Source organism: Mandrillus leucophaeus, unplaced genomic scaffold (genome assembly GCF_000951045.1).
Source record: "Mandrillus leucophaeus isolate KB7577 unplaced genomic scaffold, Mleu.le_1.0 Scaffold338, whole genome shotgun sequence".
Lineage (NCBI taxonomy): Eukaryota > Metazoa > Chordata > Mammalia > Primates > Cercopithecidae > Mandrillus > Mandrillus leucophaeus.
In genome coordinates this window covers 2509168-2524845 of record NW_012103565.1, presented here as the reverse complement: position 1 = coordinate 2524845, position 15678 = coordinate 2509168, and the positions used below count along the sequence as shown (strand labels likewise).

The 15678-nt window shown below is 37.7% G+C and overlaps 1 protein-coding gene across 1 annotated transcript; it reads left to right on the top strand.

Annotated features, from left to right (window-relative positions):
- Positions 1-349: 349 nt before the first annotated feature.
- On the top strand, positions 350-6839 carry KCNRG (potassium channel regulator). The gene is given in 3 exon segments (XM_011988775.1): positions 350-1887; positions 1890-1978; positions 6124-6839. Coding segments are annotated over 3 exon segments (819 nt in total). The 5' UTR covers positions 350-1398; the 3' UTR covers positions 6365-6839.
- The last annotated feature ends 8839 nt before the right edge of the window (positions 6840-15678 follow it).

Genomic DNA, 15678 nt, shown 5'->3' with positions numbered 1-15678 from the left:
TACATACAAAACCTGGCATTTTCTTGTGATAAGTTTACATTTTTAGGAGAGAGGAGCTTTCAGTCTGCCCTTTTCTCCTTTGTTTTTGTAGTTTTCACCAAAGATGATCAACTAGAAATGTTACGTGGCTATGCAAGCAAAAGCATAGATACGTTAAAAAGGATCAGGTGGCTGGGCATGGTGGCTCATGTCTATAATCTCAGCATTCGGGACAGTGATGTGGGAGGATTATTTGAGGCTAGGAGTTCCAGTTCGAAACCAGCTTAGTAAACATAGCGAGACCCAGTCTCGACCAAAAAAAAAAAAACAAAAAAAACAAAAACATATCTCGCTCTCTCTCTCTCTCTGAAACACATGGCAAGAGCAGGAAATGGGAAGACTACCTTTTTTTCTTGCAGCTATGTGTTGTTTTGTTCCAAAGATGGCAAGTGTACAACCAAACTAATCCACTTGCTTACAGAAAGAATGTTTAGTGTAGTTGCTAATTTGACAACAGATAAAACAGTCTGTCAGCTATTACAGAGTAACCAGCTGAACACTAACGCTGTTCTGTCTGCTCACAGGAGATAAAGATACCCTCTCATGCAATAAAAAAACTCACCTTGCTTAGAATTCATATAACAAAGAAGTAACCTTATAACTGCCCTCTAGTCTGCCTTATTTCTGGCATAGAGTAAGATACTCCTTGAAAGCCCATTAAGTGGAATAGACTTTCTGAAAATAGAGATCTTTACCTCACTCTTCCTTTAATTTGGTTGAGAGGAGGTAATGAAAATGGGGACAGGATAAAAGGTCGCAACCAAATTTAAAGCACAGAAGAAATGATTTCTTTCTAGCCATGAGAATAGTCAAATTGAGCTTGCCAGGCGAGGTAATGGCTGTCGCGTTCCTAACATGTAATTCATGATTTAGCCACTAAATTGCTAAGGAGATCATAAGAAATTAAGAAAAACGTGTAAGTCTAGCCTCTGCGTGCTAGACAGGTATGGGGAGGGAGAAGTGCTTTTTCCCTCCCAGTAATTAAAAAAAAAAAAAAATCTATATAGTGTTACATTTATCAGGTTTTCATGGAGAATTTTTTAAATGTAAGACAGGAAAGGGATCTATTTGATGTCTATCTTCAGATATATTGGCAGTTTTCCTTAAAACTATTTAGTTCCTCATCTGTTGCTTTTTCATTTTGTATACTGCAAGTTCCCAGGCAACTCAAATTTGCAAACACAGCCATGGATACGCTATTTACCTTACAGTAGTTTCCTGGGAATCTAAGTCTCTGGTTTTTGTTATTCTTCTCTCTCCTCCGTTGTATAATCATGTATAACTAGCAACATTTAAGGTTATAGGTTGATAGTTCCTAAGTGTGGCTGATGGTCACCTCTAGTTTGAAGTGAGGGAAGAATGAGTAGTCAGGAACTGGTCACTTTGAATGTGGGAGGGAAGATATTCACGACCAGGTTTTCTACGATAAAGCAGTTTCCTGCTTCTTGGTTGGCATGCATGTTAGATGGCAGAGACCAAGAATTCAAGATGGTTGGTGGCCAGATTTTTGTAGACAGAGATGGTGTTTTATTTAGTTTCATCTTAGATTTTTTGAGAACTCACCAGCTTTTATTACCCACTGACTTTTCAGACTATCTTAGGCTTCAGAGAGAGGCTCTTTTCTATGAACTTCGTTCTCTAGTTGATCTCTTAAACCCATACCTGCTACAGCCAAGACCTGCTCTTGTGGAGGTGCATTTCCTAAGCCGGAACACTCAAGCTTTTTTCAGGGTGTTTGGCTTTTGCAGCAAAACAATTGAGATGCTAACTGGGAGGATTACAGTGTTTACAGAACAACCTTCAGCGCTGACCTGGAGTAGTAACTCTTTCCCTCCTCACATGACCTTAAACTTCCGCTGCCTCCACAAAGACCTTCTTACCGTGACCTGGTTTTCCAGTGTGGTTCTGACAGCAGTACTGATAACCAAACTGGAGTCAGGTATTTTGTACTTTGCAGTGTTTCTCTTGTATACCAGTTTGTGATGTTTTCTGTAAAAACTTGAAGTTCCTCAGGCCTGTAACTTCTCCTGGAAAAGATGATTATTCAAAATAATGTTTTGGGGTAACCAGTGGAGTTGGGTAGAATGACCAAATAATTATTTTCTAAACTGGGATACTTGTTAGAGTGAAAGGGGCTATTATTAGGTGGGAAAAAAGGAATAAATGAAGACTGCCCAAAAAAAACAGAGACTATGGACATTCAAATCATAGGAGAAAATAATTTAATAGATTATGTTCCATTGATAATGAATTTGACTTACAAAAGAATTGCCTTATTTTTAAGAGATTCTTTCAGTGGTTCATATAAAGTAAAGGCTCGCTCACTGGTTTCTCTTGAGTTCCTTACATACTATATAATTTGTTCTTTCAGTTCTTATGATTCAACTACTGTTTTTCCTTCAGCTGACTGTATTTTTAAACACCCTTAAAGACAGATATATCTCCTGGCAAATTTGGTATCCTGTTACAGCCTTGGCTCTTAACTCAAAATATTGGGATAGGCTGTCAGTATGTTAAGGTTAGTTGCTCCTGAGTCAATTCTTCACTTACTCCCTCTGTTGTTCTTGGCTGGATCCTAACGCTGATTTTCACTCTGCTGTCACAAACATTTTTTCCCCCCGTAAAATGTCTTAATGCTGTCCTACCATTATTTTACCAACTGTGAAAGCTGGCTTTAGTTTTTAGGAGGAAAAGAAAAGCCTGCATGTGTTCTTTATTGGTAGCATTTAAAATATACTTTTTTTTTTTTTTTTTTTTGGTAAAGGTAGACGTATTTTAAGATATTTTCTTAACTTCAGCAGTAGTCAACAGGAAGGATACCAGTGTCTCTCTGTCTTAACAACACACCCCTTGGTCTTGCTTACCAACTGGAGGATACTAGGTAGTATAACCGAGTATGACAGTTCTTAAGTATTTACATTTTATAACTTCCTGTCCTTCCAAAGAGGTTGAAATGTCATTTTGGGAAAAGAGAGCCAGTCAAGCTAGTAGGCTGATTGTGAAGAAAATCTAATACCTTATCTTTATCTCAAACCTCTGTACAACTTTATTTTAATTGATGGGATACTTTAACAAAAATGAAACATTTTTTGGTTTTTAAAATTTGAGTGATTATGACCTCTTTGGGGATCATGCTTCAAAAAGTCAGAAACCTAGAGAAAAAAGTGTCATTGATTTTTAAGAAGAAACACACTAGGTCAAAAGAAGATGTCCTGGAAATACGAAATACTCTTTAAAAACCATGCATTTGGAGAAAGTAATTGTTATCTTGAAAAACATGATTAGAAACTAAAACTGGGATGTTCCTGTGTGTACACAGTGCCCTTTTTATGTTAAATGTTTGTGTTTTAGAAACAGCACAAAAGTTTTTTCCATTTTAAAGTGAGAAAACATATTTAGACTTCCATAATTCCAAAATCAGAAGCTATTTTAAAAATTAGCATTTTCTTGCATCACCAAATGGTATTCAATTGTTTGGAGCTCAAAATATTTTCCATTCCATAAATATTTGTGAATTTTTAGACAGTGCCAATTTAAAAGTAGAGATAGCCAATCTGAATACAGTGACATTATGGAGATCTCTGGTAATTGGGATGAAAACTCTGGCCTTAAAAGGCCCACTTTTAGTATATAATTGCCTAATTAGCAATCATTTTTATTTTTTGCTCACTCCCTGCTCTGAATCTGTCTATTCAGATATTTTTGGTTGGTTTGGAAAATGGAGAAGTGAGCCTAATTGGTGCCTAATTGTCTGGTGTATCATTCACCTTATTCAGTTTGTTCTATCAATATGATTTACCACTCAAGGTTAATCTAGCAGGTTGCTCAGTTATTATCTCTCAAGGTCATAGTACTAGAAATACTTGGCTTGCATCTTTCAGATGGCCATTTGTGTTATCAAGCTCAAGTTATAGTTGGTCATAGGATTCTAGAGTCTTTATCTGACTTTTTGAACTGGCTCAAATGGAAAAGTGTAGTTGCTTTTAAATTTAAAAAATAAGTTTAGACTTTCTATTTTCCTTTGGTTTCTTCTATTCTGTCCTTTCTTTGTGTGCTTGAAATCTTTTATTTTTCAATTTGTCCTCATAGGGAATCAAGTATTTTAGCTAGGTGATTTCTTGCAAGTACATTCCGCTTTATTACTATCTACTATCTGTATATACTATTTGTATCTTAATTCTTTTATGAGATGTTCTGTAACATTTTTTCTCTTTGACAAATATTTCTAGACTATACAGTCAAGATCTGGGGCTTGGGGGTAAGTGGAATGATTTGCTAATATTGAGAATCTGTTGTATCAAACATAATAAACATTTTTTGAGATGTGCATTGTAGTTTGGTAATTCTTAGATTTTACTATTGGTTTCTTTGCTTAGAATGAGTTTCTAAATGTGAACTACAAAAACCACTCTACTTCAAGTGTGATCATTAGAAGAAGGTTAGGGATGTCCCCAAGGATCATTTTATCCATTTAAAACTACAGATGGTTTAGGTTTCTGCCTGAACTAATCTAAGTTAGCTTTTTCTTCACGTCTCATAAACTAATGGTGAGAGGACACAAAGAGTTTTATGAAAACATCTTTGATGGCAGGTAAGGAAGGAGTCATAAAGCTGTGTCCATGCAGATATGTTATGCTGACATTATCATTATTATTATTGAGATGGAGTTTCACTATTGTTGCCCAAGCTGGTGTGCAATGGCGTGATCTTGGCTCACCACAACCTCCGTCTCTGGGGTTCAAGCGATTCTCCTGCCTCAGCCTCCCAAATAGCTGGGATTACATGCATGCACCACCCCCCTGGCTACTTTTTGTATTTTCAGTCGAGATGGGGTTTCACCATGTTGGTCAGGCTGGTCTCAAACTCCCAACCTCAGGTGATCCACCGGCCTCGGCCTCCCAAAATGCTGGGATTACAGGTGTGAGGCACTGTGCCCAGCCTATGCTGACATTATTAAAGCCAACAGATAGCTAATCTGAAAAGTTCATGTGCATTTTTCTTTTCCTTTTTTTTTTTTGAGACAGAGTCTCGCTCTGTCGCCCAGGCTGGAGTGCAGTGGCGCGATCTCAGCTCACTGCAAGCTCTGCCTCCTCATGTGCATTTTTCTTGAATTGGTTCTGTGTACTGCATTTGTTCTGTGGAGCACCTTAGTGAATAGAAGATTTTGCTCTTTCCACTCCAGAGGCTTTTGACCCCAAGTTGTGCTCTTTGACAATGGAGAGTTATTGCATAAAAAGTGACAATAAAATCTTGACATTTCGTATCTGCAAATTTTCACTTAAAAAAAAGGTAGATTTGATAGGAGTAAGTCACAAAGGAAAATCCATAATGTCAGTGCTAATAACTGATAAGATTAAATCTGGAGGGGAAATTATAAGTGCATAGCATTCATTGAAATATTTGATTCAATCAACTAGTAGCAAATTCAAAACAAAATTGGAAATAGTTATATAAAATAAGACAATTTAATTGTTTGATCAAATGTTTTCTTTAGAAAATAATCTCTCAAATTGATGAGTGTTCATTTACCTCTAAATATGGAATTGAAATGACTTTCAAAATCACAGCAGGGTCTCGATTTTCAGCACCTGATTACTGATTTGGCAGCCTGGCATAGTGGCTCATGCGTGTAATCCCAGCACTTTGGGAGGCTGAGGGGGGTAGATCACTTGAGGTCAAGAGTTTGAGACCAGCCTGGCCAACATGGTGAAATTCTATCTCTACTAAAAATACAAAAATTAGCAGGATATGGCCGTGTGTGCCTGTAATCCCACCTGCGTAGGAGGCTGAGGCAGGAGAATCACCTGAACCTGGGAGGCAGAGGTTGGGAGGTGGAGGTTGCTGTGAGCCAAGATCACACCACTACACTCCAGTCTGGGTGACAGATTGAGACTCCATGTCAAAAAAAGAAAAAAAAAAAAAAAAAGGAAATTACTGATTTGGATTTGTAAATGAAATTTCAAAAAAAAAAATCTGTCTTGAGAAGGTATGATGCCTTTGAGGTTGTAAGTCAAATTTATGTGTATAGTTTTGCTAGTTATTAAAGGGATGCTTTATAATTAAGCTTCTTTTTGTGTGTCCTAGGTATGTTTCTATAAAACCTGATAACTGAAAATTGGCCAATGGAACAAATGTCCTCGGCTTATTGATTGATACTTTATTAAAGGAAGGCTTTCATTTGGTCAGCACTAGAACAGTATCCTCTGAAGACAAAACTGAATGCTATAGCTTTGAAAAGATAAAAAGCCCTAAAGTGCTCATCATTAACGAAACACCAAAACCAGAGACTATCATCATACCAGAGCAATCTCAGATAAAGAAATGAAGTTGTCTATTCTCTTTTAAAGAGAAATTGTCATTTTTCTTGTTTCATTACATATTTAGGGCACACACGTTAGCCAAATCTATACTCAGCCTAACTCTTGGCTTCATCTGCTACCATGCCACCTCTGGGCAACCAGGCCCCAACTGTGCTTAAGCCATAATGCTTGCTGCTCTCTAGACAACTCCATGTACTTGGTGCTTTGGTATATGTTCTACCTTCAATACATCTTTCCTTTACTCTTCTTCATGAATGCTTATGAGCCAAGATTGCACCACTGCACACTAGCTTGGGTGACAGAGCAAGACTGTCTAAAAAAAAAAAAAAATTGCTCTCAAACTGATGGATACCCTAAGTACCCTGACTTGATCATTATACATTCTATGCATGTAACAAAATACCACATGTACCCAATAAATATGTAGAAATATTATATGTAAACAAGAAAATAGTTGGGCCTCCCGTATTTTCCCACTTATGTTTGTTTGTTTCAGCATTTTTTTTTTTTTTTTAGATGGAGTTTCGCTCTTGTCGCCCAAGCTGGAGTGCAAAGGTGCGATCTCAGCTCACTGCAACCCCCACCTCCTGGGTACAAGTGATTCTCCTACCTCAGTCTCCTGAGCAGCTGGAATTACAGGCATGCAAAACCACACCCAGCTAATTTTTATAGTTTTAGTAGGGACGGGGTTTCACCATGTTGGCCAGGATGGTTTCAATCTCTTGACCTCGTGATCTGCCCGCCTTGGCCTCCGGAAGTGCTGGGATTACAGGCGTGAGCCACCATGCCCAGCCCCAGCATGTTTTTCTCAATCACAGTTTCATTTCTGGCAAGGCACCAAATATTTTATTTATTTAATAATCTTTATATAATACTCTGTCACCAGGTCGGAGTGCAAGAGTTGGAAGCTGTAGTGAGTTCTGGTGTACCCATAACTCATTGCAGTCTCAAACTCTTGGGCTCAAGTGATCCTCCCACCTCAACCTCCCAAGTAACTGGGACTACAGGCGCATACCACCATGCCAGGGTAATTATTTTTTATTTTTTGTAGAGACGAGGTCTCACATGTTGTCCGGGGTGGTCTCAAACTCCTGGCCTTAAGTGATTCTCCCACTTTGGCCTCCCAGAGCACTGGGATTACAAGTGTGAGCCACCATGCCTAGCCAAGGCACCAAGATTTTAGCTTATGATTCTTGAACCTCAATAATTTACCTTATAAGTGATTAGAAGTTCTCCCTACAAATCTTTTCTGAAAAAGAGCTCTAACGCTTAATTTTACTCTTGGATTTAATATCCAAGTTGTAATTACAAAGAGTTCTTAGGGTATGGTAAAGTCAAGATTAATTTAGGCTGTTTTTTTTTTTTTTTTTTTGAGACAGGGTTACCCAGGTTGGAGTGCAATAGTGCAATTTCAGCTCATTGCAACCTCAATGTCCCAGGCTCAAGTGATCCTCCCATCTCAGCCTCCTGAGTAGCTGGGATTACAGGTGTGTGCCATCATGCCCAGCTAATTTTCTGTATTTTTGGTAGAGATGGTGTTTCACCATGTTGCCTAGGCTGGTCTCGAACTCCTGACCTCAGGTGATCTGCCCGCCTCAGCCTCCCAAAGTGCTGGGATTACAGGCGTGAGCCACTGTGCCTGGCCTATTTAGGTTGCTTTTAAAATGTATTTGAAATCAGGAGCCTGAAGTAGTATAAAATGGTCACAAGAAAGCAGCTTGAGAAATATATGGTTTAGGAAATCATAATCTGTTTCTAATTTGTCATTTATACCATTTACAAGTGATAAACTTCATTGCTTTATAAACTTTTGTACTGATTCTCTATCATAAATAATAGAAATGTTCATATCAATAGAGAATTACACCACTAGAGACTATGCTGGGGTAATAAAGGATTTGCTAAGAGCACTCAATCTTCTATATTCTACTGCTATTTTTCCTCTGTGCTAGGGAAGTTGACTGTAATGGCAAGTTTAGCAATGTAGAAGCTACTGTGAGGAAATTTTCAAAAATACATTTATGAAATTTTATTACCTTCTTGGAACCAAAAGACTCATGGGAGACAGCAATGTGGCATCAGACTTAGCATTTTTAAACAAATGCTCAGAAATAAAGATAGGAAATTTAAAAATTACTAAAAATACTTAGATTTCTGGAATATCGATGACCTAGTAAAAAACATAAGTACTGGGCTGGGCTTGGTGGTTATAATCCCAGCATTTTGAGAGTCCAAGGCAGAAGGACCCTTGAGCCCAGGAGTTCGAGATCAGCTTGGGCAACAGAGTGAGACCCCCATCTCTCTATTTAAAAAAAAAAAAAATCAACAACAAAAATCACAATCACTGGCTTTGCTGTAGAACTATACCTCAAGACTTATTAGGATTTCTGGCTGGGTGAGGTGGCTCACATCTGTAATCTCAGCACTCTGGGAGGCTGTGGTGGGTGGATCACCTGAGGTCAGGAGACCAGCCTGGCCAACATGATGGAACCCCGTCTCCACCAAAAATTACAAAAATTGGCTGGGCATGGTGGTATGTGCCTATAGTCCCCAGCTACTCAGGAGGCTGAGGCAGGAGAATTGCTTGAGCCCAGAAGGCAGAGGTTGCAGCCTCCGCCGAGAGCATGCCATTGCACTCCAACCTAGGTGACAGAATGGGACTCTGTCTCAAAAAAAAAAAAAAAAAAAAAAAAAGAAAGATTTCTGTTGGGCCTATTGTAAATGAAAAGTACAAATTGTATCAAAAATCATCATCATCTAAAATACCTTAATATTTAACTAAACTATGAGATCCAATCATAAAAATATTTTCATGGATAAAAGGCTGAAATCTTATATGGGTGAAAATGGAAAATCGGTATTAAGCATGGCACAGAATGAAAACAGAACTAAACAGATAGCAAAATAAATAGGACCTTCCTCCCAAAACTAAAATGTGCTTAAGACTTGTCTAACCACACAAGGCTTTTAGGTAAGTAGTCTTCTGCACCTTCAGATTTCACACCAACACCTCAAAATCCAGAAATCATTAAAGCAAATGGCTTTTTATTAAACAAATGGCTTTTTATCAGTAGGGTAAAACATACCAAATAACTGTTTCATTTCATATTATTATTCATCATCTCACAACACTTCTGGAAAGAATGTGAATTTCTTCAGGTTCACGCATATGAGGCCAAATAGGAGAGATTTGTTTTACGCTTTTTTTAAAAGCAGGATTTCACCCTGTCACCCAGCTAGAGTGCAGTGGTGCTATGATGGTTCACTGTAACCTCAAAATCCAGAGCCCAAGCCATCTTCTAGCCTCAGCCTCCTGAGTACTTTGGACTGCAAATGCATGCCACCATGCCTGGCTAATATTTAAATTTTTTTGTAAATATGAAGTCTTACTATGTTGCCCAGGCTAGTCTTAAACTTCTGGGCGCAAGCAATCCTTCCATCTCACTCTCCTAAAGTGTTGGGATTACAGGCGTGTGCCACTGCACCTGGTCTACCCTTTTTGTAATAAGAGACCCTGAGGAAATCTGGCCGCAATGTTTAAGGTTCCATGAGTTATTTTAAGATGAAGACTGACACTGTGCTATAGTGGTCTTCATACTCCCCCACTGTGCTGGGCATCTAACAAGCTCAAGTGAGCTGAACTGAAACATTTGTAAACTACAGTCTTAGTAAACAGACGCTTGGAAAAACAAGATTTATAGTAGATTCAAAGACGGATGAGGATAATTTAAATAATACAATCTGAAAGAGTTGACTCAAGTTACAGATTACAGAAAGTACCCCAGAGTATTTTCAATTAGAAGTTTACTTGGGGCCAGGTGCAGTGGCTTGCGCCTGTAATCCCAGCACTTTGGGAGGCCAAGGTGGGCGGATCACTTGAGGTCAGGAGTTCGAGACCAACCTGACTAACATGGTGAAACCCCGTCTCTACTAAAAATACAAAAATTAGCCGGGTGTGGTGGGAGGCACCTGTAATTTCAGCTACTGGGGAGGCTGAGGCAGGAGAATTGCTTGAATCTGGGAGGCAGAGGTTGCAGTAAGCTGAGATTACACCATTGCCCTCCAGCCTGGGCGAAGAAATGAGACTCCATTAAAAAAAAAGAAAAAAAGAAGTTTACTTGCGTAATGCCATATGGAAAGGAGATGAAAATATAGATGTATATAGGGATATAAACTTGTTGCAAATTACACAAAATTGTATGTTTAAGCATAGTAAAATAGTCCAGTTAAAATTGGGATATACTTAATTTACTAAGAATAATGTAATGCTACCAGAATGCTTAGCAATTAAAAAAACTAAGAGAATATAAGTTCAAAATGAGTGTCACATGACTATAATTGATAGTAAATCTTCACTTACCTCCATAACTTAGGAGTCATGAAAAGAAAGGAGAAGTTAGCAGACCAGGCATATAAATCAGATGTAAGTAGGATGAAATACAGAAATATTCCTAGTTCTGGGTAACTCAATTTGAGGTCATAAGTTTACTGAATTTGGATTAATCAAGTGGTTCAAGAATTAAGGTAAAATGGTCCAAAAGATCCTGATATATCCAGAAGACATATTACTGAGGTTTTACAAGGCTAATTTGAAAACACAGATTAACATTTTATGTTTCCTTACATATCATTAAAATAGACCATATTAAAAATCAATTTCAGAAGCTGTTTTATGACTGGAATAAAAAACAATTAAAGATGTAGAGTAACATCGTATTTCTGTCTGATGCTGGAAGGCTATTTTTCATGGCAAGTAATAACTGGATAAACAGAGTGATACTTTAATTGTACGAATAGGAATCCTAGAAAACAAGGTTTTGCTCCTAGAAAACAAAAATATTTGCTTTCAATTAATTTTCTAAAAAGGTTGCGTTGGTCACTTTTTAAACTCCTACAATCTAAGCAGCACTGAATTCCTATTTGATTTTTTTTTTTTTTGCTAATAGTTTTCTTCAGAAGCAAACCTGCTTTAGGGTGAGAAAAAGTTTCAGATCTTACACAGAACCTTCATTTCCTCTTAAGTGTGTTTCTCCATCAAAAACAAGTATTCAAATAGAGAATCTCAATTATCTAAACCTATTTTTGGCCATCTTCCGGAATTTCTTGTTAAATCTCCTTTGAAATGCCACAGTTGCACTCTTGGAAAACTTGTCTTCCTGGTTTTCAAATTTCTGTTTATTATTTCAGCTCTTCAGCTAGAATGCCAGGTCTTTGTGCCGTACTGTTTCTTGAAACTGGAGACTAGCACACTTCCCCCAATTCAATTACTTGCTTTCTAATTGAGAAATTAAAGCAATGTCAATTTTATAAAGTTTTAACTGACTGAATTATTTGAGTTTAAGTTCTCAATTTCATTCCCTTAGCCTAAAACTGGGAAAGATCTTGGTTTTATTAAGAGAAGGAAAGATTCAAGAGTATTAACACATTTCAGTCATTGACTCTCATAATTGATGTAAGTGTAGGGGTTTTCTAACAGGCACAGGCTTGAGATACGACACTCTAAGGAAAAAAGGGAGAGTTCTTATTCAATTCTAGAAATGTTTAAGATTACATACCTAATGATAGTTTATTTACATAAATGTGTTCATATATTTTTTTAAAAGGGACCCACTGTCCTTCATAAAGAGCTTCAGTGAGCTTTTCTACCCTTATCAGCCTTATGTAACGGCCAAATTTACCTCTCCAGCCTGACTTTTACATAGAATTCCAGTTCTGTATATCCAGCGACCTTAAATGAAGACGTTTCAAGCTTAATGTCTAAATATCACCTTAAATATATTGCAGAAATGGAACACATTTTCCCCCTCTTAAACTAGTTTCTTTTCTTTTCTTTTTTTTGACAGAGTCACTCTATCACCCAGGCTTGAGTGCAGTGGCATGATCTTGCCTCACTGCAGTCTCCACTGCCCAGGTTCAAGTGATTCTCCTGCCTCAGTCTCCTGAGTAGCTGGGATTACAGGCATGAGCCACCACATCTGACTGATTTTTGTATTTTTAGTAGAGGTGGGGTTTCACCATGTTGGCCAGGCTGGTCTTGAACTCCTGACCTCAAGTGATTCACCCACCTCTGCTTCCCCAAGTGTTAAGATTACAGGCATGAGCCACCGCACCCAGCCTTAAACTAGTTTCTTAACTATCTCCTTTCTTTCAGTGATAACTCCATTGTCTTCCATTACAGAAAATGTAAAATCTTTTACACCTCCCTTTTATCCAACCCATCATGATATTCAACAATTTTTTTCCTTTGAAATATCTTAAATTTATTCTTTCACCTCCATTCTCATGCCACTGTTGCTGTTCAGGTTTTCTTCACCCCTAGATTACTACAATAGTCACATGCCCAGTTTCCTTGCTACCATACTTTATTTCTTAGACATTTCTATATATAGTATTGCCACACTTAATTCCAAACAAATCAATAGGCTATAATGCCTCCCTATTCCCTGCTATATCAAGACTAAAATCCTCTAATTGGTTTTCTAGGCAAAGGCTCAATAGCCTAGTTCTAACCTAGTAATCCAAATTCATGTAACCTTTGCCTTAGGCTTTATGGCACAGATCCCAGGTTACTTCTGGGGGAATGTTGCATTCAATTTTGGCTTAAATTCCTACCTACAAACCAGACAAGTCCATTACTTGACAACTCAATGCATCTTAATTTACAAGCATGCAGGCCACAAATTATAAAATGAAGACATTTTTACTGAGTCAGCAGAAACAACTGTTCAATTCTCCTGCAAGTCCCCGTTACTTACAGTTTTCTGCTGAGGTGATCATCTCATGTGGCATTTATTGCCCTCTACTAAAGTGAGCTATTGTCTGACACTCTGCTCTGTACAGACGTGTTTCTGTTTCCATTTTCAGTTCCTTCTGTACATGGTCTAAGTACCAGTAGTTTAGTCAGTTCTCACCTTTTTTGAGGGGAGGGCGGCAATGGTGGTATCAAAATTTACACCTGGAAAACAGGTCATAAAGAAAATCAATACAGAAGGGAAAGTGCTTTACCACAGGAATTATTATTTAATTGCTGGTTGAATTCTTGACTTTTGGTTAAAAGGTAAATATAACAAATATGTCAACCACCCTCAAAGCCAAACCAAAACCAACAGCAACAGGCTTTTCAATCAATGTAATGTATACACTGGGTTCTGGAAAACAGATAGAAATGTCCTATAAATTTTATATAAATGCTGTATAAGGGTACATAAAAATATATCCTTATTATAAATGATTTAAATGTCATAGCAGTAAACAAATGGTACTTATTTGATGCACAACTTTCTTTGCCTTCTTAGATTTTTTTGAAAGTTTTGGTGTGACTTGGTTTCTTTTTGAAGGGCAGAGCTGGGAGGAGGAGGAAAGGCATTTGGTCTCCTATAAAATTGTCCAAGAAAGTTTATGAGAAAGCCTATATCACTCAATAAGGTGGCTCCAGTAAGTTTAGGCATTCAAAAACATTCCATTAATTTTAGAGCTACCTTAAAGAATTATAGCAGATCCTCAATGCTTTTGTTTCTGTGATTATGGTAATGGTGTTTCTTGAAAAGTATTTTTAAATGTAAGGATTCTTTATTCTACCACCACGTCCTATCTCCTCAGAGATACACAAATAAAGGCCAAAAAACAACAGTTAAACTTTATAGAATTTCACACTTCATTGGAAAGGTTAGAAATGATCAGTTGGATCACTAATGACCCCCAAAAGGATATCAAAATTTCACAGGCCTGATTATTCATACCCCTACCCACATGCTTCTAGTTTTGCTGGGGGGGGCGGGGGGGGGAAAGACATTTTAAGGTACCTGAGACCTGAGGAATGAATGTTAATAGCTGACATAGAATGAGAAGAGCTTTGATCAGTGAAGTAGTAAAAGGTAGAGAGCACTCCTAAATTATCAGAAAATAACCTGCATATTTCTGTATTTACCAGGTATGCAGCCTTTCTACCACTTTACCATAAAGGTATTACTGCTGATTTTCAGCAATCAATGGTCACTTATTTTACACCCACTATGTTTAAGACACTAGGCTAGACTTGCAGAATACACAATAAAGAATAAGATAGCCCCTTCCCATAAGACAGCATGTATTTGTTCTAAGTCAGGTATGGAAGTTTAAATGAGAGAAATGGTATTTTTGGCTGAGGAGGAAAAGTGAACTGGAAAAATTTCATGTAGGGCTTAAACAGCTTAAGTTTTAGACAATTGAAGATGAGGGAAAGGACATTCTAGGAGTAAATAACTTGAGCTAAGGCTCATATGAAAATCTGAGTGAGGTTTGAAAAAGTATTATTTCTCTTTGGCTTAACAACAGTATTATGGTATTCATTCACAATTACTCTCATAGTGGTAAAGTCAATCTTACTTAAGGCAAAAAATATCCTAGATATAGCATTTTGCCTAGTTAACCCTTTCCTCTCAAGATTTCTCACCTGATTTGCTGAGTTAAAAGCCACAGACCCCCAATTATTTAGGGTAAACTTATTTATGCCTAGGTTTCCTTCCAGTATTTCCTACAAGTTTTTTTTTTTTTCTTCAAAGCAACACACCATGGCTCTCGAAGGGCTGCAGGCAATCTGACTACCCTTGTTTTCTTTGATTAGAAATGAGGGTACCTTATGCAAAGGAAGGAAAACAATCTCAAACATGGTTATACTCATTTCCCTACTCAATTCCCTAGTACCTACTCTTTGCCTTCATTCTACTGTATATACTTTACTCCTTGCTACTTCATCATGTCTTGGTTCATGTTGTTTTCTGCACTTGCAAGTTATCATTCCTTCATTTCACATAATCAATCTTAACCACCTTTTCAGCCCATCTTGCCTTTCATATCCTCTTATAAGTCTTCTCTGATAAGTTTAAGTCCACATTTCCTTCAAGCTTCTACCACACTTAAGTTAGCAAGCCAGAGTTTACATTCCATTATTCTCTGCTTGTTTCTTGTATGTTAGCATAATACTCCCATATAGGTTACAGTTCTTTGCTGACAGGGACTATCTTTTATAGACTATAGTGAAGTACTGGGCCTAGAATAGGCCCTTAATAATAAAGATAATGTCACTTTAAAAATGCAAGCAGAAAATGCTTAAGGCATTTAAAAGTAGTATTTTAACAATAACTATTTTAGATTAAATAAAACTATATTCATTCTTCTTTTCAGAACTTGAAACCTCAAATTATCACCTCAGATCATCATGCTATTAAAAAGTAGATTTGCGGCTGGGCGCGGTGGCTCACGCCTGTAATCCCAGCACTTTGGGAGGCTGAGGCAGGCAGATCACAAGGTCAGGAGATCGAGACCATCCTGGCTAACATGG